Source organism: Halichoeres trimaculatus, unplaced genomic scaffold (assembly GCF_033239565.1).
Source record: "Halichoeres trimaculatus isolate MK-OKI-2021-1 unplaced genomic scaffold, fHalTri1.1 fHalTri1_scaffold_22, whole genome shotgun sequence".
Classification (NCBI taxonomy): domain Eukaryota; kingdom Metazoa; phylum Chordata; class Actinopteri; order Labriformes; family Labridae; genus Halichoeres; species Halichoeres trimaculatus.
In genome coordinates, this window is record NW_027437200.1 from 5,196,917 (window position 1) to 5,220,443 (window position 23,527).

General features: G+C 39.9%; 1 protein-coding gene across 1 annotated transcript; it reads left to right on the forward strand.

Annotated features, from left to right (window-relative positions):
- The first annotated feature begins 17,101 nt into the window (after window positions 1-17,101).
- Window positions 17,102-21,550, forward strand: LOC141784469 (immunoglobulin alpha-2 heavy chain-like). The gene is made up of 4 exons (XM_074662308.1): window positions 17,102-17,132; window positions 17,221-17,583; window positions 19,899-20,228; window positions 21,468-21,550. Exons 1-4 carry the CDS (start codon window positions 17,102-17,104, stop codon window positions 21,548-21,550), a joined length of 807 nt encoding a protein of 268 aa, XP_074518409.1.
- Window positions 21,551-23,527: the final 1,977 nt, after the last annotated feature.

The window sequence follows — 23,527 nt, forward strand, 5'->3', positions numbered from 1 at the left end:
TGGGAGCAAAAACAAAAGTGTTGAGTTTATATTTTTGTCGGGTTTAGTTCCATGCACAAGCTTCCCATCTCAGAAGAAGACAAGACTAAATGGCTAGAGTTCATCTATCAAGGAAATGTGCCAGCTACATGCTACAGTAAAACTGTGCATGTGTGTGCTAGTCACTTCACGGCTGACTGCTTTTCCAACTTTGGACAGTCCAACAGAGGGCTAGCGAATAGACTGGTCCTGAATCCAGGCGCATTACCAACCATCCATCAACAAACCTCAGACCTGGAAATGTGAGTATTTGGAGCAGATGTAAGAGCTTTTCCTCAGTGCACCCCCTGTCTCTGTGTTAGCTTCAGGGTGCTACCTTTAGCTGCAGTTAGCCTGTTGTTTTAGTCTGTAATGTTACGATAAACAAGCTTCGCTATTTTCTAAACATTGTGCACTTGGAGCTCGTGGCACTGCTCTGAGTGACGTGGAAGAGCGGGGCGGTATCAGCGGTGGCTCATTTACATATGAAGGCCACGCCCACTAAATCAGAGCGTTCTGAACAGAGGGGCTATGAGAGCCTGGAAACAGGCTGTGCTTGATTTTTGTTTTTTTTTTGGACTAAACATGTTACTACCATTTCATGAAGACATCAATGATCCATATTAAACTGCAGAGAAGGAGCAGAATATGGGACTTTTAAATCATCGTTATCTACAACTTAACACAAACTAACTTTGAATTTCAGACAAGCAAGCTGCTTCATCTTCTTAGGGATTTGACATAGTGAAACTGACTGTTTTAAAATAAACAACAGTCTGCTTCTATTAATTTCTCACCTCAGACCACACTGTGCTGCCTCTTCCTGTCAAACCAGTCACGTCCCTCATCCAGTGAGGCAGACAAATAGAAATACAACACTTCTCTTTTCAACATTGTAACAAAGACAGAGAAACAGACTTATGGTGAAGATTTTGGGGTATGTCAGAACAATACAAGATGGGAATCTAACTGAAATGCTAACAAGAACAGATAATCGCACATGGCATTAGTTCACAGCTTTGGAGTGCAAGAAACACTCCTCATTTTCATTTTACATCCAAACAGCTCTCAAAAGGGGTAAAAAGAAGTCACAAAAAACAGATGAAGGTAAACAGAGGCGTTTAATACAATAATAGTACCACGTTTTACAACGCAGAAGTTCATCCCTGACCAATATATTGTGACATAGTGGATCTGATACCATCTTTGATTTGTGTAGAATATGAATCAATAGGTAATAATGAGATATAAAGGTCATGTCAGCTGCGTCAAGACCTGACATGGTATGTCGCAAATTTGTGACAACAGGCATCAAGAGGTTAATCCATTTGCCCCTGACAGAAGCTCCTGACAGCTCATTGAAGCTTCTGCCAGCTGTCAGTTCTGATTGGTCCGGTCAGCCACAAAACAATCCAATCCCTTCACAATTCGTAACAATCACACACATCCACATTCACACCAGTGGCTGAACTAACAAATGGCAGAAATTTATTAGATTGGGTTTACTTTAGTTAGCAGTACTATCAGTGTTCCTGCTGTTTTTGTCATGGCCTTTGGGCCAGGCTATGACGCAGCTTATGCCTCTTTTGTGACTACCTTAATAAATCGTGATTTGCTTTACAATAAGGTGTTCACTAACACTTACTACATGCTAAAACCACACCAGGTTTATAATGACTACAATAGATCATTTGATATTGGTGAATCCATCTTTATGAAGGGTTTTAATAACCAGTAATGAAACACTTATAACAGTGTTTGTACATGATATACAGCTGAATATTAATGTATGAACAATGTTTTACAGATGATGGGTAAAATATTAACTAATAAATGAACAATTTACAATATTTACACTTTTCTTTGCATTGGTAGCCAAATCTTCGATTTACCTGGTGTCAGATGTCTCTCAGTTTCACCCCGACCACACTGTGCTGCTTCTTCCTGTCAAAGAGGAGAGGAGTACTCTTTCCACTTTGACTGCTGCAAGTGTTACCGGTGCCAGGTCTAGGAGAATCTGGGCCAGTAAGGGTTAGCACAGACAAGGGTGCACTGTGTAACCCAAAATAATGGTTAAAACACTGTAGATTAAGGATTCTTATTTAACCTCACATAGAAGATTTGATTGCAAACAATTCTTAGTTAACAATGCAGATCAAAGAACGGTTTATTGTAACAAAGTATTTTAATGATGGGGTCTTGACATTTCATCATATAGAACTTTTTAAGAATAATGAATGAATGAATAAATATATTGGTATCATTTCAGTCTCATTTCAATCAAGAATTAAACACTTTATTCTGAAGTGGCCTAAAACTGGAAGTTTAACACCGGGGTATTTGCTGTGCAGTATTTAGGTCATCTTAATACAGCAAAGAATAGCTGTTGACTTTAATGGTTCAAAACATATTTTGTTGTAAATAACAATGGTTTTAAACTGTAAAATTGACAGGTTCCTTTGTAAAGCTGTTTACATTTTTACTATATGTTTTATGGTATTTTTCTTGCAACCACAGCTGCATTTTTTACCATAAAAAAAGCCATCCTAAAGAAATATGTTTTCAGTTTAGATTTAAGATGGCCCTGGTCAGAGATGAGATGGATTTCTGGAGGGAGCTTGTTCTAGAGCCTGGGTGCCGCAACTCAAAATCTCGGTCACCCCAATGTTTGCCTCTTGACCTGGACGCTTCCATTAGAAGTTGATTTGATAATCTCAGTGCTCTTCCATGTAGATGAACAGTTAAAATCTCTGATAAATAAGAAGGGGCCAAACCATTCAGAGCTTCAAAAACAAACATTAGAAGTTTGAAATCAATGCTAAAATGAATTGGCAACCAATGGAGAGAGTTAAGATGGGGGGCGATGTGCTATCACCTCTCAGTGTTAGTTAAAAACTGGGAAGCAGCATTTTGCACAAGTTGGAGGCAACTGAGTGCAGATTGAGAGACGGCAACATAAAGTGTATTGCAGTGGTCCAGTCTTGAACTAATAAGAGCATGGGTGGCTTTCTCGAGGTTATGATGGCTTAAAAACGTTTTACTTTGGCCAGGAGACATAATTGGAAAAAAATAGTCTTAAAAAGATTATTGATTTGCTCATTGAATTTCATGTAACTGGAAATCACCCCCAGATTTTTGACAGTTGGACTGAGCTTTGCAGACAACGTGCCAAAACCATCTATCACAGTGTCCCCAAAGACAATACATTCAGTTTTGGCCTCATTTGAATGAAGAAAATTTTGGGCCAACCACTGCTTTAGCAATACAATCCAATAATGAAATTTTGACATTCTCACTATGTGGCTTCACTAGCAGGTATATTTGTACATAATCTGTGTAACAATAAAAAGAGAGATTGTGCCTGGCTATAATGGACCCGAGTGGCAGCAAAACAATGAAAAAAGAATAGGGCCCGAAATGGAGCTTTGTGGGACCCCACAGGAGAGAGAAGCACTCAAGAAGGAATTGTCGACAACCATAACAGAAAAGGTTCTACCAGACAATTTGATATGATGTGAACGACTGCAGTACAGTGCCCTGGATACCAATGTAGCTATTGAGGCCTGACAGGAGGACTGAATCGTCCACTGTCAAATGCTGCTGTAAGGTCAAGTAGCACCAAGACTACAGGGGACGTGGAATCAACAGCCAATGCAATATTATTGTGAACCTTTAACAGTGCAGAATCAGTGCTGTGACGAGACCTAAACCCAGATTGAAACTTCTCAAGGATAGAGTTACTTTCCAAAAAGAACTGTAATTGCATGACAACGATTTTTTCTAAAACCTTGGAAAGAAAAGCCAGATGAGAAACCGGCCTAAAATTATAGATTAAACTGAGGGGTCAAGGTAAGGCTTTTTAAGAAGGGGCCTGACCACAGCATGTTTAAAGGCAGCTGGGACAACACCAAACCTAAGGCAGGTGTTAATAAAAACCATGAGATTTGTCTCGTCTGACAGAGTCCACAGAGCAGCAACAACACAGAGGACTTCCAAACTCCACCACAAACAACTGCAGTTCATAAGACAAGTATCTATCTGTGGGGAGAAGCTGGAATTTAAAACTATCTTTGAATTCAGCAGCAAGGCTCCACCTCGCCCCAACACTCATGGGGTGCTGAAGAGAACAGTTTGGTAGGAGGAGCTCTGAGAAGGCACTGTTTTCTCCTGGTTTCAGCCAGGTTTCAGTCAAGAGGAAAAAAAATCCAAAGAATACAGAGTAAAACAAATGAAAATTAATGTATGAAAAATGTTTTGCGGATAATGGGTTTAGTATCAACTAATAACTAATACTAAAAAGTGTACTTACTACTAAGTGTTGCCAGATCTTTGATCTACCTGGAGTCAAGTGTTGTCTCTCAGTTTCACTCAGACCACACTGTGCTGCTTCTTCCTGTCAAAGAGAAGGGGAGTACTTTTTCCACCCTGACTGCTGCAAGCTGTCAGTCTATCTTAAAATATAATACCCATAAACCCCAACCTATATGTTAACCACACAAGTGTTTCGTTTTGTAGTTGAAATGAAGCAGAGACATGAAGCAAGACAGTAACATCTATCAGATTTTTATTTTTAACAAAAGCCATACAAAATAAGCCATGCAAATTCCTACAGAATAATAAAACTGTAGGATGGCTACTTCATTTCCAGTTTCCTCTTTCTATCTGGTCGCAGCGTAAACTACATTTGGCTCCGGCTCTCTTCCTCTTGCTTTAGGTCGAAATGTTACTGCTGCGTAGTTCAGGTCAGCGAAGGCTTCATCCTGTGAAGACAGGGTTAACAGTTGTGATGTGGTAACTTGACATGGCTTAGTGTCCATAATTAGCTTAAATAATTTTTGAAATTTTCAGCAGATAAAAACACAAGTTTTGATATTTGCAGATACATTTCTTTACAAAAACAGATTGTTGACAGTTTGAAATTTGTCAAACTTTCCAGTATTGAGTAATTTCTAAATTTGTAAAAACATTCATTTTTGTTTTGCCTGATCAAACGATGAAATAGTGTGTGTAGATTTTTTTTTTTTTTTTTTTTTTTTTACCTCACTTGGTTCGGGGTTCAGCCCTTTATCAGCAGAGAGAGAGAAAAAAAGGGATTTCATCAAATTTCTTCTTTTGTCTTAAGGTAAACAACATTTTTAATAAATATAAAAAGTACCTCTCTGGAGTTTCCTGTTTTTAACTAACAGACCAGTGATGACCATCATGAGCGAAAAAGTCACAGCACCCAGGATCATACTGGCCACTGTTGTTGCAGCACACCCTTCTACATAAACAATAAATAATAAAACAAGCAGACTTGAATTTTATCACTGAGACTTCTTGATTCAAGTTTAAAAATCAGTTGGCTTTTATAGATCTGAGAAATTGCAGAAAACTTTCATCAGGTCTTACTTTTATTCTTTCTGTCTGTGTCATTTTGTGCTTCATTGCTGCCTACAATGTTTGCAGACAATTGTTTAACAAACGTATGATTGAACAAATGGAATCAAACTGAGTGAAAAAATGATCATGAAATAATCCTACCTTTAATCTTTAAATTTATCGCTGTATAAGTTAGATGTTCTCCTACATAAAACCCACAGATATACAGTCCAGCATCGTACAGGTCCACTCTCTGGATTTTGAGGAAGATGGTTGAAATGTTGGACCACATGGAAAATGTAGTATTTTTGGATCCATCACAAAATCGTGCTTCGTAGAACGACCTGGGCTTAATGGAGATACATTGGATGCTTGTCTCCTTGACAAATCTGATCCAGAATGAGACACCATCAAATTTGGTGGTGTTGGAGCACATCAGAGTGACATCTTCACCAGACTCAACCTCCACAGTCTGAGACTCAGAACCTGAGACAGAGACCCAGCCTGAAATGAACGGTCAGGGGACGGTCAGAACCACATCTGGTAAAATAATCAAGAAATAAATGAGTGAATAAGTTATAATCATTGCATACATTTATAATCCTATCAGAGACTGAAATAGTTCAACACTTACTGAGGCTGCAGAGAAGTAAAGCTGTTAGTGTGGTCAGGTTCATAGTAGAGGGTATAACTGAAGCTCCAATGTGACGGAAACTTTTAAACAGAGCACCAGAGAAGGTGGAAGGAAGTGGACCTTTAATCTGCATATCGCAAAATACCGGCTATTGATGATGATGATTGATGATGATGATTAATAAAGCTTACGAGCTTTATTAAGATTAATTTAAAGAGAAACAACTGTTTCTAGATGTTTTATTTCTTTGTTCTTTTACTTTTGATACTAAAGTACTTTTAGTTTGAGCTACTTTAAGACTTATACTCAAGTGATTTTTTTTTTAGAGGGTGACTTTCACTTTTAAGGGGGTAGATTTCAAGTGAGATATTGTTACTTTTACTCAAGTATTGCTTCCGAGTACTTTATAATCCACTAAAAGCATCATCCATTCAGCCACTGGGGCAACAGTGTACAGTTTCCCCAGCAGGCTCTTGGTCCACCACGAGGCTTCCTTTCAGGTGGATACGCCCAAAACATCTCCAGAGGGGGGCGTCCAGGAGGCATTTCTATCAAATGGCTGACCCACTGCAACTGATGCACAGACCACACAATCAAGTGCTCAGGAATCTGGCTGAAGTCTTGGGAGGAAAGGTTTTAGGCAAATAGAGAGAGCCCGACAATGTCCCAATGTCTCCCTTTCTCAGGAGTGTAGAGCCTTTCATCACTACAAGACACTGGTACCTAAGCTTCTGGTGCCAGGGTTGGTGGAATGTGGAAAGTTAAGGTGGACATGAGTAGAAAGCTCCATTTTCCAGGAAATATCAGCAGCATCACCCTCCAGCTGTACTTTGTTTTGGGGTCCTTGGCTGGAACATCTGCCCTCCTTGTAGAACCTACAGTACAGTGGCAAGGTGGGAGAGGAAATGTGAAGCTCTACCCACTGGAGGTTACGACTGGAGAATATGTTGGAGCCATCAAAACACAACTGGTATCAGGGATATAAGAGGCACAGGTGAACCAGGAAGTATCTGGATAGCTGAGATGGCTGAGGAGACATGTCTAAACATGAGGAGGGAGCAGTTCCTGAAGAAGGTTAGCTGCAGGGAAAACCAGGGAAATGTCCTCAATAACTGTTCCACGACTAGGAGATTTTCGGGGTTAAGGGGCTGAATGTCTCTGAGCTGTATTAATTCAAGGCCCCATTTCCACCAAGTGGTTAAGTTTGGTTCGTCTTGTAGGATACACGTTTTGTGGTGTTTCCATTGACTAATCCCAGGGCAGGTCCACAAATTACAGAGACGAACCATCCAACTTTTTGGGACCTGTCCGTTGGGGTGCCAGACATACCAATCTGACCCCAGAAGCACTCTACAAGGACTTTCTTTGCTTGTTAGCAACTAGCCGCTAAAGCTGTGTTGTGTGCCACTTTGTAGGGGCTAAAAGATAAGGCCAACTTCTTCCTCTGGATGAACAAAGCTGCTGAAGACATTGAAAAATGTGAAGTAGGGGTTAAAGCTTCTGTCAGTTACTATGGTAGACTGGTGTGGCTCTGACTACATGAACTTAAAGACATCAAAAAGAGGAAGAGACTGCTCGTGTGGCTTTGTGTAGAGAGCTACAGGCTATTCTTCCTGTGGTTATCTCTTTGAGTCACACTAGATTTACCACAGTGAAAATGACAGGGGGAGGGCCAAAGATGCTCTATCACACAATTTTCACACACCCTTTTTTCCACCTCCTGTTTGTTTTCTTGACCCAACTGTTAATCCTTTTATAGTATCATGCTGTGAAAAAGGCTCCATTACAGCTGCAATGTTAAGTGTTGTCTGCAATTGCGTTTGTGCAACACATACGAATGCAGCAGTCACTTTAACTGCTGTTTGTTGCTCCTGACTAAGATGCATTTTCAAAGTGTGTATATATATATATATATATATATATATATATATATATATATATATATATATATATATATATAAAGTTGGCTACTACCTTAGACCACTGAGCTAGTCTTCTTCTTCAGTTTTCTTTTTGTGCTCTCCTCTACTGTATTATCTCTGCTCACAACAGGTCAAACCCTTCCAACAAGTTTGTGTCTGTTGTTACCTCCATTAGCCATGTTTGTGACTAGCATGATACTACTCTGCCTTCTAGTTTTCCCTCTGGTGCTGGATGTTGTCTCGTCTTAGTTCACACCGCAGTACCAGCATGCTATCCACACCTCCTTCTCCTCAGCTCGAAGGGAACATTGGACCTATCACTGTTTAGCATTATTATGCTATGGTATGCTTACAGCTGAAATCTCATGTGTAAACAATGCGACCATGGTTACATGAATGATCTCTGGACACAAGCAGGAACAAAAAAGTAAAAACACCATGCAAATGTAACCACTTTGGTGTCAATTGCTGACAAATCAGGCCATAATAAGAAATGTCAAGCTTTAAATACAAGGACAACTTAAAAGAGAAAAAAAAAGAGAAAAGAGGAAAACAAAGAGTGATCTGCTGCAACAAGCTGCCACTTGAGTGGTGCATGAAAATCAAACAGACTTTGAGTTGTTTAGTGACTTCCTGTCCTACTTGATCTGCTCTGTGCTGCTGGATGCAACTTTCCAGTGTTGTGCTAGCTCACACATGAAGTGACCTAGCTCAAAGTCCACTTTACACCTTTTAAAATGAACTACTTCATGTTCATAGCTCATTTTTGAAAACAAACAAACAAACAAACAAACAAACAAACAAACAAACAAACAAACAAACAACTTAGTTCTCGGTCCAAAAAAATTAACAAGTTCATGTTTATTTTTTTGTTACAAGTTCTGTTTTTCAGTGGAGCCATTAATGCTTTAATTTCTATCCTTCAAGCCATTTCCCCCCAAAAATGAACCCCATGTTTGCTGTTATGGCACTGCACACAGATATTCAGTTTAAAACCACTTTTGGCACTGAAACAATATCAGCTTCTGTGTTTATGATCTGCTCTTAAAGCTCCAACAAAATTCAAAGCCACAGTGAGTCTCACACACACTGCTGCTGCTAACCATACCATGTGAACTGTGTGAACTGTCAGCAGAGAAGGCCATGTTGAATGCATATGTGCATATTTATGTGTTTAGTTATTTATTTTCAACATACTCTTGCTCATCAGAAACAGTGTATCGTCTTTAATCCCTTTTTAATTTTACTGAAGTCCTTCTGTGTTATTGTTGAATCATATCAGTTTTCTGCACTATTGCTGGAATAAAAAAATAGAACTACTTCACATGATTTATTAATTTAGTTTTCACTTCTCCATCTTGGCTTTCTGCATTGACTTTTGCTTCTTGTTTTTCACACTTCGTGGTGCTCAGACCTCTGTTGGCTGTCTCTTCCTGTCAAACAGTGGCTGTTGATCTCACCTCTTTGTCCACAGACCTCACTGTTTTTTTTATTTGATAGCTGAATGTCATTGTGGCCTCTCGGATACTTCCTCCTCCTCTGTCAAACAGTTCTTTTATACTGAGATGGAAAAAGCAAAGTGAGCTTTTGCTTTCAGGTGTATAAAATCATGAAAGACTAAAGGCCTGAGGTTGTTGTTGTGGCCTTTTTTTGTCCCACTCGTAGGTTTGTTGTTGCTTTACAAATTTTACGGCTCAACTTTTGTTTGCTTGACTCAAGCTAGTCTCTGAAACTCTTTCTGAAACTTCATTTAAGCTACAATCTCTTACAGACTTGCATTTGAATACTTCTTTAATACACAGGTCAGTGGTTATTGCCTGAAGCTAGAGGCTGAGTTAACAGCTCAAGTTAACAATGAGACCTTCAGTGGCCCGAGCATGCAGCCCTGAGTGGCACCAGTCACTGTTGTGTCAGTGTTAAACCCTGTGCTGTTTCAGATGAGTAACAAACACTTTCACTACATCACCTTCAGTCTTTCATCAGATTCCAAAGAGCCTCTCAAACTGTGAAGACCATCACTCTCTCAGCTCTTCAACAATCAGCACATCCTCTGAGATCTCTATCCCTATAGATCAGCTGAGTCATTGTGCTTCAAAGTAAACCTGCAACAGAGGGGTAGGGTGACTCACTGATGCTCATCACATGTTATATTCTTTCACCTTTAGGGGGCGCTGCAGGTCTTTGTCAAAATATCCAGCTCTACCAAGTCTCATGCTCTTCTCTAAACCTTATTCATCATCACATCAACACCTGTTTGCTCAGCAGTAACTACTGGCACTCTGTGCAGTTGTGAGTGAGATTTAACTACATCTTGGAGCTCAGCTTTAGCAACACATCACACTTAAAGTGAGTGGGTGTGTGTGATGTTTGCAGTCTCAGACTAGATTGAAATGAGATCATCCTGCTGGAAACCACCAGCAAACTAGCACAAAGGTATGGCAAGATGTTTAACACACAGGGCCAAGCCCTCAAGTGGTAGACCGTCTCTTCTTGGACTTTGAAATGTGAGCATTGCTCTGTGCAGGTTCTGGTTCCTGAACTTTATTTTGAAGGTTCACAGTCGGAAACAAAAAAAGTTGGTTACAGTTTGCAAATTGTGACTTCATCATCAGTGGGCGTGTCATATTCTGTCTTTATAAAATGAGCAGGAAGTAACAAGGTAACAAGCTCCAATATTTTTTCTGCTGTAACTGGTGTGAGCTTGGACTGATTTGGAAGAAAGCACCAAACTTCCAATAGTCCGAAACAGAACCTGTTCCAGAACCACAAACAAGGTCATATGAAAGCCCTGAACAGCAGATTTTGCCCTGTGCTTATGGATGTAATTTTATGTCCTGGTCAACTGATATCAGCTCTTCAAAAGCCAGTGGTATCATTAAGATTTTTGCAGCATTTGATATAAGTTATGACTAAAAATGCACATTGCAATCTACTACACATACTTCGGTAGCACTTAAGATTACAGCCCGCGTCTTACAGTGTAGTTTCCCGTCTCTTACAGTGTAGTTTCCTCAACTGTAGGGGTAACTCTCACACATGTACCATGACATTTTGCGGTACCTATCGGGTAGTTATGCTCGCGTCTTACAGTGTAAGTCCTGGAGTCTCACTGTGTAGTTTCCCGTGTCTTACCATGAACTTATCAAAACAGTGTAATTTTCCTGGACATATGCTCTAACTATGCAAACCTTGATGTATCACTTCCTCTTAAGAATCAGCATGGATAAAGATTATGTAGACCAATGATAAAGTTAAAAGCTGTAATGTATTGATGAGTATGGGTTTCTCATAATAATGATATGCAGACGTATAAAATATCTTTATTTTTTTATACACACAGAGACCCCACATTGTAATTCTCCTTTTAAGTTACTGATCCATTAAGATCACACTTGTCTTTGCTTACTGGCTAACTATCCAGTATTTTCTGTTATAAATTGCCTCTGTTCTTCGTTGATGTGCTGTAAGCGTTTTGTATATAATTTTATTCAGGCAACTTAGAGGGCAGACCGGGGTCCTTAGGATTTTGCGTATTTGCGTTCATGCCTTTATGCGGGCAGCCTGGGGTCCTAAAAGTTGTATAGCCCGAACGGAGATTCCGTGATTGTTTAAAAGCATCTTCAAAGCATCTTATAAGTTATCAGTGATGCATTCTTGAGGAAGTAAGTACTTTAATAGCTTACAAGTTATCTTTAAGGAGTGTTGAGTGAGGAATGAACATTTAGTTTATGTTTGTTTATGTGGCAGGAATTTTGGCTCTTATTTCCCTTACGTTGCACTGCTAATGCTAAATAGCTAGTGGGCGCATCATTTACGTCTGGTAGACACTGTCTTTGATTCACCTTCTGTTATTTATTGTTTCAGATACCATACACTGCCAGCCCTGTTGAGATGCACTACTGATAAGTGGCTGTTGGACGTTGATGTCACACACATTATTCATCTTCTTCATTCATTCAATCTCCATGCATGCGGCTGTTGCTGTAATGCTGTTTCTAAAAGGATACATAAAAGACTGAACTGTGAACTGTGTATCTGCCTTTACTCTCTGACCGGAGTATCTGTGTGGATAAAGTGTCCAAGCATTATTCATCATCGAAACACAGATGTCAGTAGCTTCAACAGTTCCACTGCAACAACCCAGCACTTTACCTGTAACTACTGGTCAACACCTGGAACTGGACTAGATTATAAAGTGCACACTAGTAGAGGGTAGTTAAACATTAAGTACAGCGAACAAGTGTGCACTTTATAATCCAGCCCGGTTCCAGTTGTTGACCAGTAGTTACAGTAAAGTAGTGGGTAGTTACACTGTAAGTAAAGCCAACAAGTGTGCACTTTATAATCCAGCCCGGTTCCAGTTGTTGACCAGTAGTTACAGGTAAAGTAGTGGGTAGTTACACAGTAAGTAAAGCCAACATGTGTGCACTTTAAAATCCAGCCCGGTTCCAGTTGTTGACCAGTAGTTACAGGTAAAGTAGTGGGTTGTGGCAGTGGAAGTACTGGACAGTTAGACAGTAAGCAGAGGCAAGTGTTAACTTAATGGCCAGGTTACTTAAAAGGTGAATTACTATGTGGGGTCTCTGTGTTTTTAAAAAAAATAATAATTATTCTTTTACATCTGCAGGTCTTATCAGTATTGTGTGAAACACATACTCATCAATACATTACAGTGTTTAGGTTCATCATTGGTCTACTTTATTCACCATACTGATTGTTAAGAGGAAGTGGCACATTAACAGCAAAAGCATATGTCCAGGAAAATTACACAGTTTTGATAAGTTCATGGTAAGACACGGGAAACTACACTGTAAGACTCCAGGACTTACACTGTAAGACGCAAGCGTAACTACCAGATAGATACCGCAAAATGTCATGGTACATGTGTGAGAGTTACCCCTACAGTTGAGGAAACTACACTGTAAGAGACGGGAAACTACACTGTAAGACTCCAGGACTTACACTGTAAGACGAGAGCGTAACTACCCGATAGGTACCGCAAAATGTCATGGTACATGTGTGAGAGTTACCCCTACAGTTGAGGAAACTACACTGTAAGAGACGGGAAACTACACTGTAAGACTCCAGGACTTACACTGTAAGACGAGAGCATAACTACCCGATAGGTACCGCAAAATGTCAAGGTACATGTGTGAGAGTTACCCCTACAGTTGAGGAAACTACACTGTAAGACGTGGGCTGTAATCTAAAGTGCTACCCATACTTCTTTGAAAGCAAGTTACCATGCATGGGTTTTTGATGAACTCACAAAAAAATAAAAAATAAAACAAACAAACAAAAAAACATATCAGGGTATGCTATTTGTAAAGTCTTCCAAAAACACAAGCACATTTGATTTAATGTGTAGGAAGAACTTGCTCAGTTGATGCGTGCTCTGGTGGAACAATATAAACCCATAGTTCAATAATATCTCTCTGAGTCCAGTGATCCCTTTATTTCTGTTCACACACTTCTCCTCTTGAACTGGTGTTGAAGTCCCTGTAAATCCACCATCAAACGTTTTAATTAAACTCAAAGAAAACTGAGCACGCGCTGCCACACACACTGCTTTTTGCCTCCTTCTACACACACTGGGGGTCCATTTCCCAAAGCAGTTTTTATAAACTCTGAGTCTAAGTCTGAGCTGTGAGTTGATCTACTTAAAGATAGAAAACTTTGAGATTTCAGAGTTTCAGAACTGCTGATTTGAGTTAGTTTGATCAACTTGGAGTAGTTTCACCTGGAGTTAAGTGTGTGCAGCCCAACCATAAAAAGCCATCATCAATGGAGCCCAGATTCATTGATGCACCATGGCAACAGAGAGGAGAAAGGACGCAATTTTTTTTTTTACCCCAAATCAACTAGAAATTTTAATGCGCTCATTTGAAGATTTTGGGCATGTTTTTAGAGGAAAGAGCAACACAGCTGCAGCTGCAAGAGAGAGAGACAGTATGGAGAACATTGCTGCTTGGGTTGATGTGTTCGTATGAATGTGGACTACATATATACTAACACATTGCAATCTCAATAACACAACGTGGACGATCTGTTTGAATTAAATAAATTAAACTTAATAATATGTGCATGGTAACTAGTTTAATTTATTTAATTTAGATGCAATCCTATGGGGCTGAAGCACACTTGGCAGCAGCTAAGAAAGAAATATAATAACATTGTTCAAGCAGATAAAATCTCAGCATAATCTCTTGGGCGTACCTCATTCTTAACATGCCTTATATTGTAGAGTAAATATTAGGTGGCTGTTTGTGCAGTGGTTTTATCCCCAATATAATGCTGCTTTTCATGTCTGCGAGCGATAATGTTTCAAATGTAAGGATGGATTAAGTTGTGTATGTAAATGATTGAGGCGTGAAACTGTGCTGCTCTCAACTGTCTGGAAATGCGAGGTTAGTGCGGTCTGATGATTAACTCCTGACACATTTTTTATTCTCTTCGCAGTAATGCTGCACCATCATCTACAGGATTGTTCACAAAAGGATGTCAGTGAAAAAGGTCAGTAGCACGTACTGTGCCTAATGAACTACTGACTCTGATTTTTTTTTAATGACAGACGGCCAATCAAATCTACATCAAAACTCACTGCTGACTGAATGAATGAGGAAATGTAATGGCGTGTGGCTCTGAAAGAGGGCGGAGACAGAGAAAAACTCAAAGTTCAGTAATAAAAACCTGCTCCTGACCAGGTTAGATCCAGAGACTCAGTTGCCAGAGTAACAGACACAGAGTTTTAGTTACACTGCTTTGTGAAACAGGCTTGAGTTTCCCCTCTTTCTCAGGTTTGATGAACCTCCCTTTCTGAAACCGAAAACCCAGAGTTTCCCCTATTTTAGAGTTAATACACCCTGAGTTTTCATTGAACCTGCTTTGGGAAACGGACCCCTGAGCTCACATAAATGTATTCTCTGGTGTTAAGCACCACCTACTGCTCAAACATAAAACAACATATACACAGAGGGCCCTAATTTTATAGACCAGGCGCACCACCTGCCCTACGCCGGCCTTCGCCGCGTGGACAGGGCGTGACCGGCGCACTTTGCAAGTTTCCTGCAGTGCCAAGAGAGGCGCAGTCAAGGTGCAGAGCTGCGCGTCCACGCCTCCCTCTGCGCAAATGGCAGAGAGGGAGGAGAAAAGCCATGAGTGGTTTTAACACAGCAAAGCGCTGTTTTCACCAATCAAATGAGCGCCTCTCCTTGCCTCTAAGTGCCCTGCGGCCGAGGCGCAGTGTCTGATTGGTCTGAGTGATCCCGCGGATCACCGCGGAAATTGTGCTGGAAAGACCCAGTAGCAGAGACGGTCAGAGCCGCTGTCCCTGCAGCAGAAGAATGGACAGCAGGGCGCATCGGAGGACACGAAGCGCGTCACCGTGTGGGCCAGCTCCCGGGACAGATGTAATCTGTTCCTTTGTCATTAATAGGAGTACAAAATGAAGAGACAGTTACACAGCTGGCTTATCCATTTAGAATACTTTTGATCCACCTGCACTCCTGGTTTGTCATCACCAAATAGCAGAACCTTTGGTGATATACTGTATACTCTCCTGGTGTCTCCGCCTCATCATCCTTACAATAATGTTCTCCATGTTTTTAGATCATGTTTAAAATAAAGACTAAAACAGAGAAATATGGGAAATCACGAGTAAATCCTGAGTGACATACATTTATTTTGTCTCTTTTTTCTTCGTCTTTTCTCTCCCTCTTTTCTTTGAATTAACTGAAATGAGAGAACCAGATATATACTCAGTATCAGATGTTAAGGCTGTTTATTGTTTCATTGTAAGATGTGCATCAAACATCCAGCTGCCGTCAGGTTAACTTTCCATTATGACAAACGGCTTTAATCTGAAATCAAATGTGACGGGACAGTTAATATAGATATAAATGTATATGCTGGTTCAGACAGTTATATTAAATAGTGATTGCTGTGATTGTTTATTGCATTAAAATGTGCCTGACACTCTGGAAACCTGCCTCTGAGGCTTTGTTGACATGTGCGCACTTGTGCGCCTGTCACCAAATTAGAGCTGCAGAGAGTGCGCTCCGCTTTGCGCCCAGAATAGACCAGGTTGGAGCTGGCGAGCTTTCACAAACCTTTTTTGGCATGAAATTGTCACTGCGCCAACATGAATCTGCTGACACCTCCCCCTGGCACGCAGTCACACCCATCTCTGCGCAGACGGTCTACCAAATTGTCAAATTGGTAGTGCACAGTGGTGTGCAGCACGAAATTAACACTGCGCAGGGTGCGCCAGGCTTGCGCCCCCTGTGCTGCACCACAAAATTAGAGCCCACAGAGTTTTAGTTACACCTCTTTGTGAAACAAGCCGGAGTTAACCCTCTTCCTCAGGTTTGATTAACCTCCCTTTCTGAAACCGAAAGCCCGGAGTTTCCCCTATTTTAGAGTTAATGGACTCCGAGTTTTCATCAAACCTGCTTCATGAAACGGACCCCTGGCTCATCACCTGAGCTAACTTAAAGGCATTCTCTGGTGTTGAGCACCACCTACTGCTCAGACATAAAACAACATATACACTGTTTTTTTTTTCCCCTTAAAATAAAGAAACAAAAAGTAGAAACAAAAATGAAACAAACAGAAAACTACAGTATGGCTTCAACACTATCGATTTCATGACATGTCTGATATCACTGCATTGTTTTACACATGATAACAGAATTTTTACCAAACACAATTAAGTAAGTACATCCAGGTGCAGGTGGTGCAAAAACTTATTTCAACATTTAGAGTTGAAAATGTCTTGGTAAAATGTACCTTTGCAGTAACCCTGCAGAGTGAAATCACAAAATTAAACCTAGAATTTTTTTGTAGTGACTGATATAAATACCAAATCAAGATCTGACTTCCTTTTGGTGCTGCGCAGCGCTCTCAGAAGAAGCTGCTGTGGAGCTGTGTGGTCTCTGTTCGACTGTATTATTCTCACATCTTGGGTGTGACGGTGTGATGTTGAAGGGCGACAGAGGAAAGCCCTGATTTTTCATGAGCTGGTTACTGTGAAATGGTTTTCTGCTGAGTCCGAGGATGTTAGAATGTCACATGGTTTGACCTTCTTTAGAACCAATCAAATGTAACCTCGTTTTACAGCTGCCAGCTCTTTGGCTTCAGACCATCAGTTCTTTAAAACCCTTTGACGATGCATCTCTTTACACTTCTCGGTGGTGTCTGTAAGTCTCTTCATATAAGATAAATCTAATGTCTATCAGTTCAAACAAACAATATCATGAGTGTTTATTGTTGTGTCTTTTAACCCAGTGTGCCTGTCAGCAGTGAGGGTGGCCGCAGTCAAACAAGACGCCGGGGTTGTCACGGTCACCGCTGGAAACAACGTGACTTTAAAATGCTTTCATGACAGCCTAGTGGCGATGCACTTCTCTTGGTACCGACAAATCCCAGGAGGTAAACCTGAGCTCATGTCCACTGTTTACAAGTACGATGAACCCTCCAAAGTGTCCCCCTGGATGGAAAGGAACCCACGTTTCTCTCTGCAGAGGAGTGAAGGAGCAAATCATTTACACATCTCAGACGTCCAATTTTCTGACTCGGCGATGTATTTCTGTGGAAGCTCGCACTCCAACATGGTGGAATTTGGAGAGGGGGCTTTCCTAAGAGTTGAAGGTAATTTGCTTTTTGATCTTCATGATTTTTACTCTTCGAAGGTGCTAAAGATGGTCTTTATCTTGTTTGCTGTTAAAGCTCATTGTGAGGCAGTTTGAACTGTGTGTTAAGCAAACTGAAATTGCAAACTGTGCTTTTCATGAACTCAAAGCTCAAAGAGAACATTGGCATCCAAACTGTTTCTTTCATGACCTCCTGTGAGGGACTAGGTGTCAGACCCTACACCTGAAATCAGGCCATTTTTTCAAGTTTCAACAGCAAACAGGTGTTACCATTGACCCTTGGGACTTGCTCCAAGCTATATTTCATAGCTATTGATACCATACGAGCTATCAGGCAGCCCTCAGATCCTCTGGCGAAGGCCTCCTGGTCGTTTCAAAGTCGAGACTTAAAACCAAATTTGATTAAACCTTCTCCATCAGAGCTCTTAGATAATTCACTTTGAAAACTCACTTTTACAGACTCGCTTTTATGTGATACCATCTTTTTGTCCTTTATCTTGTCTTCTGTCTTTTATCTCTTTTATTTCTATCTTACTTCAGTTTTACTGTCTTGTTAGCTTTTCCATCGCTTTTATGTCTTGCTCATTATTTTATCGCCACTTTTATTATTATCATTTTATCATTTTATTATCTATTAACACTCTTAATATTGTCTTTTTATACTTGCTGTTTGATTGTGAAAATACAGCGAGACTGAATTAATCTGTTTACACGCCACCCAAAGGCCTGAATAAATAACACGGGTGCAAACTTGTCACCTTTAGGTAAAATTTGCTGTTTTGGATCTAGAATAGGTCATTCCTGTTATTCATGTAAAACAATAAATTTGTGTTTTTCTAGGGTGGGGGTGGGGGTTAATCTGAAACACAAGCTCAGTCGTCATGAATTTTTCAAGCTTGTTCAGCTGACATGCAAGCTTCTTTTTTAAATGTGTCTTTTTTTAATCTTTTTTTTTTTTTTTTTTTGGATACGTGCATCTCTGTTGTTAAATGGGTTGCATGACCACGCCCTGCCTGCTCTTAGAGCCATCTAAATACTTCCTCTTTTGTCTCAGACCCAAATCTACAGCAGCAGCACGTACCGGTTCTTTTGGTCTCATGGAGGTCGACGGTACTGCATGTGGCCTGAGTGTATTGCATATTTAATATGCAATTGCAAAGTTGCAGAGGTAAAAATGAGGAAAACTTATTCATGTACACAGTTTTATTAATCTTTTTGGCTGGGGGAATTATACATTTATTTATTTAATTACCTGCATAGAGTTTGCACCTCTAAAGTAAACAGATCTGTGTCATCACTTTGTTCCCAGACATTGAGATATAAAACATCAATCCTCTCCAGAGCTTATAGAAAGTGTTATGCACAGTTAACTCTTGGGGTTGAGGCAGTATGCAGACAATTTGCAGCAGGATCTCTGGCTTCTTCAATTTCTGTGATCCATGATGCAATTGTGCATCACATTCTTTCACATTTGATATGAACAATAACCTCATCCTCAGTGAATCTGCAGCTTGGAAATGTTGTCAATTAAAACTCCATTCAAATGCTGATTAAAGCTTAAAAACTTTTTTTTTGAAAAGCACAATATAAATAGAATTCATTATTAATGAAATAAATAATTATTTTAATACATTTTATAATTATATTAATATAATTTTATAATAATAATAATAATAATAATAATAATAATAATAATAACAATAATAATAATAATAATAATAATAATAATAATAATAATAACAATAACAATTATTATTATTATTATTATTATTATTATTATTATTATTATTATTATTATTATTGCTATTATATTATTATTATTATTATTATTATTATTATTATTATTATTATTATTATTATTATTATTATTATTATTATTATCGTTGTCGTTGTTGTTGTTGTTGTTGTTGTTGTTGTTGTTGTTGTTGTTGTTAATATCTAAAATAAGAGTGTGGCTTTGTTCCCATATTTCTAAGATTTTTTTTTCCTAAATCTGGTTTGTCTGTTTCAGCCAAACCCTTCTCCTTTAGCCTATTTTATTTTTCTTATACTGATTGGGTCCGTGATGATTTCTACTGATGATCAAAATAAAATTAGTCACTAATTCATTCACTATAAGGTCTTCTAAAAAGTATTGTGGGAGTTTAGGGCTTAAAATTAAGGAGAATGAAACATTAGACCTCATTTTGAAAATGTCCCAGGGCTGAGCCCGCTGAAAGCCTAAAGCCTAAATCCTAAAATTGAACACAAAAAAACTTTTCATATTTTCCCAAAACTCATTCTGTTTTTTTTTTTTCCTTAAATGGAACACAGGAACCAACCTGACAGAAATAAACGAGAGTCCAGCCACCAAGAGCGTCCAGCAGGGCGGCTCTGTGACTCTGGACTGCGAAGTCCACACTGGGACCTGCGATGACAAGCCCAGTGTTTACTGGTTCAGACAGGGATCTCGCAAAGGAATCCTTTACACACAGATGGGAGACGGATGTCAACAAGTCTCCACACCAGGATCCCTCTCCCGGAGCTGTGTGTACCATTTCCAGAAAGTGAACCTGAACTCCTCAGATGCTGGAACCTACTACTGCGCCGTGGTCTCCTGTGGGGAAATACTGTTTGGAAAAGGGAGCAAGGTCTTTGTCACTGGTGATGACAAGGACCAAATGGCACAAATGAGAATCTTAGTCCTGCTTTCCATCTTCAGAACTGGGATCCTTGTGTTGTTTGTAACTATCTGTCTTTCATTTTATCTCAGACAGACCAGAAAGAATGTTGAATAGTTTGTAATCTGGTTCATTAAGGACTCACTTTAGTCTCTCTGTTGCAGTTACAAGCTTACTTTTAGTATGATACTCTTTTAAAATGAACTCTGACAAAGCTTTAATTAGCCACATACAATGGTGTCAGTGAAATAACAGTTGTATGAGCTCAATAAATGTGTTAATTACAAAAATCTGAGTCAAGGCACTGAGAATATCTTGAATGTATCACTTGTCAGTCTATAAGTCGTGGTAACCACAGTTCTTCATATTGTATTGGGGTTTCTGCCCACACGCTGTGTGTGTATTTAAATAAAGGAACACTGTCACATGTGACAGTGATGATCTTCTGCGTCTAAACATACATTTGGTTCACCAAAAAGAAAAAAGTTCCTGTGGTAATTTACTGTCTCACAGTTTGACTAACAGACATTCCTTTCACCAACATCCTGCCTGAAACCACCTACACACTCACACAAACAGCACAGGGTCTCAAATCAAGACACCATCAAACCCTGACAAAGCAGACACAGGTCTCTCGCTTCAATGACAACCACACAACCCCTGAAGTTAGAGCATCTGTGCAGCCTTTCAGTAGAAACACAACAATAGCACCACAAAGTGTCTGATAGCCTCTCTGCGCTGTTGATTTTATTTCAACATAGACACTTGGTCTCCATTCTTGTCCCCTGTACAAGAGTGAAGCCAAAGTATGCACATCTAGCACAGCAGTATGAATGCTAAGAAGGTTTCAAATCAAGCCTTCTTTAAAACAGTCAGTTTTGATCATTACAGCCTTGCAGGGCAACATCAGGCCTTGCACCAGTTAGCATTGACATGCTACAGGCGGCTAACAGCTGATCAACAGCTGAATGAACCATACAAAGTAATGATCCACTCCAAATACAAAGATGATGAAAAAGAGACAAAAAAATTACATGACACGAAAAAAAAGGGACAGCTGGGTTCCGTCCCCAGTTCAGGTATGTTGACTGGGTAAGAAACAATTTCAGGCTGAACCAGGGTTTTTTCTTTGTGTTTGAGAATATGCATCATCTGAGGTTGTGTGTGTGCCATGTGACCTCATGTGTGTATGTGTAAGCCCATGGACTTTGTCCCCGCCCAGACTCAACAATGTTTGTGCCATCTGATGGTGACAAGGAGATGACGTCGAAGAGTTCTGATCCAGAGACAAGTTCACAGGAGTAAGGTGTGGGATGGGAGGGGGTGGAGCATCTGTCTGCATACCATCCAGGGGGGTAGAGCTTTATCAGCCTACCAAGGCCGACGCGGAGGAGCTGAAAGAGAGATAAGAATTGTTTGGGTCAGGCAGACACACTAAAAGTTTTTTTGTCTGCTTTAAAGTGATACTCCGGGATGGAACAAGTTGGGTCCTATCACAAGGTTTAGGGCAGAAATTACCCCTACAGCAGTGTTTTTGTGCAGCAGAAGCCCAGAGCGCACGCCCTCCCTGCTCCTCTGCCAGTTTCCTATGCACTCAGATGGGGCCATATTTTACTTGACCAAAAACACAAAAAACGGACCGAAAAAATCTGATATCGTTCTGCATTCACGCTTTATTTAGAGAATTTTCAGCGCGTTACTTTCACACAAAAACTCCGCTAAATAAGGCTCTAGTTCTCATCGTGTCGTAAAACGGCGCTACCTCCGCTGCAGAGCCACAGCTGGCTACGAGGCACTCGCCTCTTAGTGTATCAGTCTGCATGCACAGCGTGCCAGATATAAACAACACAGGTAGTCTGCCAGGATGAAGAGACAGACAGAGTTCAGACAGAGACAGACCGAGAGCAAGCAGGACAGATAGGGAGGAGGGAGCAAGAGGTCTATCTAGAGGTCCATACTCATTAGAGAAAGTACAATGACTTGCTTCTGTAAAGTGTCTCTACAATCAAAAAAGGAACTTTGGTGTTTGTTCAATCAGCATAAATAAAACATGTAGCGTCTACTAGATTATTTCATGTTCAGTGGTTTAACATGATTAAATCATGTTGTTTCAGCATGATGTGCAAAATTGTTAAAACAACTAGATCACTTTATGTTAACTCAACCTAATTGGTTTGAGTAGGAATCCCAGAGCAGGAGGTGGCAGTAATGTGCAATAGGCCCTATTCATCAGAGAGCAGAGCCAGAGGATAACCTGCACTGTAAAAATCTGTCAATCAGTTGAAGTGATATAATTTTTTGAATCAATCCATCTCAATATTTAAGTTGAGGTTTCCAATGTATTTTTGTGGATCATATCAACTTGAAATTCTGCGTTGATACAACTAATAAAAAGAAGTAGTTGGACCAACTTAAATGAATTGCTTCAATTGGTCACACCTAAATAAATTGAGTTCTTTGAAATGAAATTAACAAGTTTTATCAACCCAACTTAATAGGTCAAATGAATTAAATATTTTAATTCTTCTCAAATCAATATTTTGCATAGATCCAACTCAAAGTTTTAAGTTGTTTTAACTCAATAATCTGCAAAACCTAAAAGGAAAAACCATGGGTGAGGAGGGAACACTGTGGATATGAGACCCTAATGCACATTAAGCTACCACGCAGGGACAGTGTGTCTGTGCTCCATGGCATGGACCAGCTGCCTGTCTGTGGGACAGTGTGCTATCTGGCTGGCTGTCTATGTGTCTGGCTGTCTGTGCTACACAGCATAGGCTGCTTGGCTGTGCCCCATGGCATAGGCTGCTTGTCCTGGCTGCCTGGCTGTCTGTGCTCCATGACAGTGAGAGCTCCAATTAAAATACTCTCAGTAATGGTAATTTGAATATAACTGAAAACAAAACCCACTTTGTCGTTTCTGATCATAATTTTAGCCCATCAACACATCTCATTTATTAACATATAAAATATTAAACATTCTAAAAAGTACATGGTCCATGCCACAGGGCACAGACAGCAAGTCCATGCAATGTGAAGCACAGAAAGCTTGTGCCCTTGGCTGGTTAACATCTGAATGTACAGCAGGGTCTAATATCCACTGCACTCCCTCCTCACTCACAGTTTATTGCAAAAGGTTTATTGCAGTCAAGGCAACACAATACAATTTAGTTCGATGAACATGGGTTTAGTTGTGATCTCTTAGAAAATTTGAGTAAAATCTACTGTGTGTATTTGAGTTACAACAACAAACGTTTTTAATTTGAAATAACTTCAATATAA

Coding starts and splice junctions, on each gene's coding strand:
- LOC141784469 (XM_074662308.1), top strand. CDS start 17,102: ATGCATCTCTTTACACTTCTCGGTGGTGTCT. Junction 17,133..17,220: donor TACACTTCTCGGTGGTGTCT/GTAAGTCTCTTC, acceptor CTTTTAACCCAG/TGTGCCTGTCAGCAGTGAGG. Junction 17,584..19,898: donor GGCTTTCCTAAGAGTTGAAG/GTAATTTGCTTT, acceptor AATGGAACACAG/GAACCAACCTGACAGAAATA.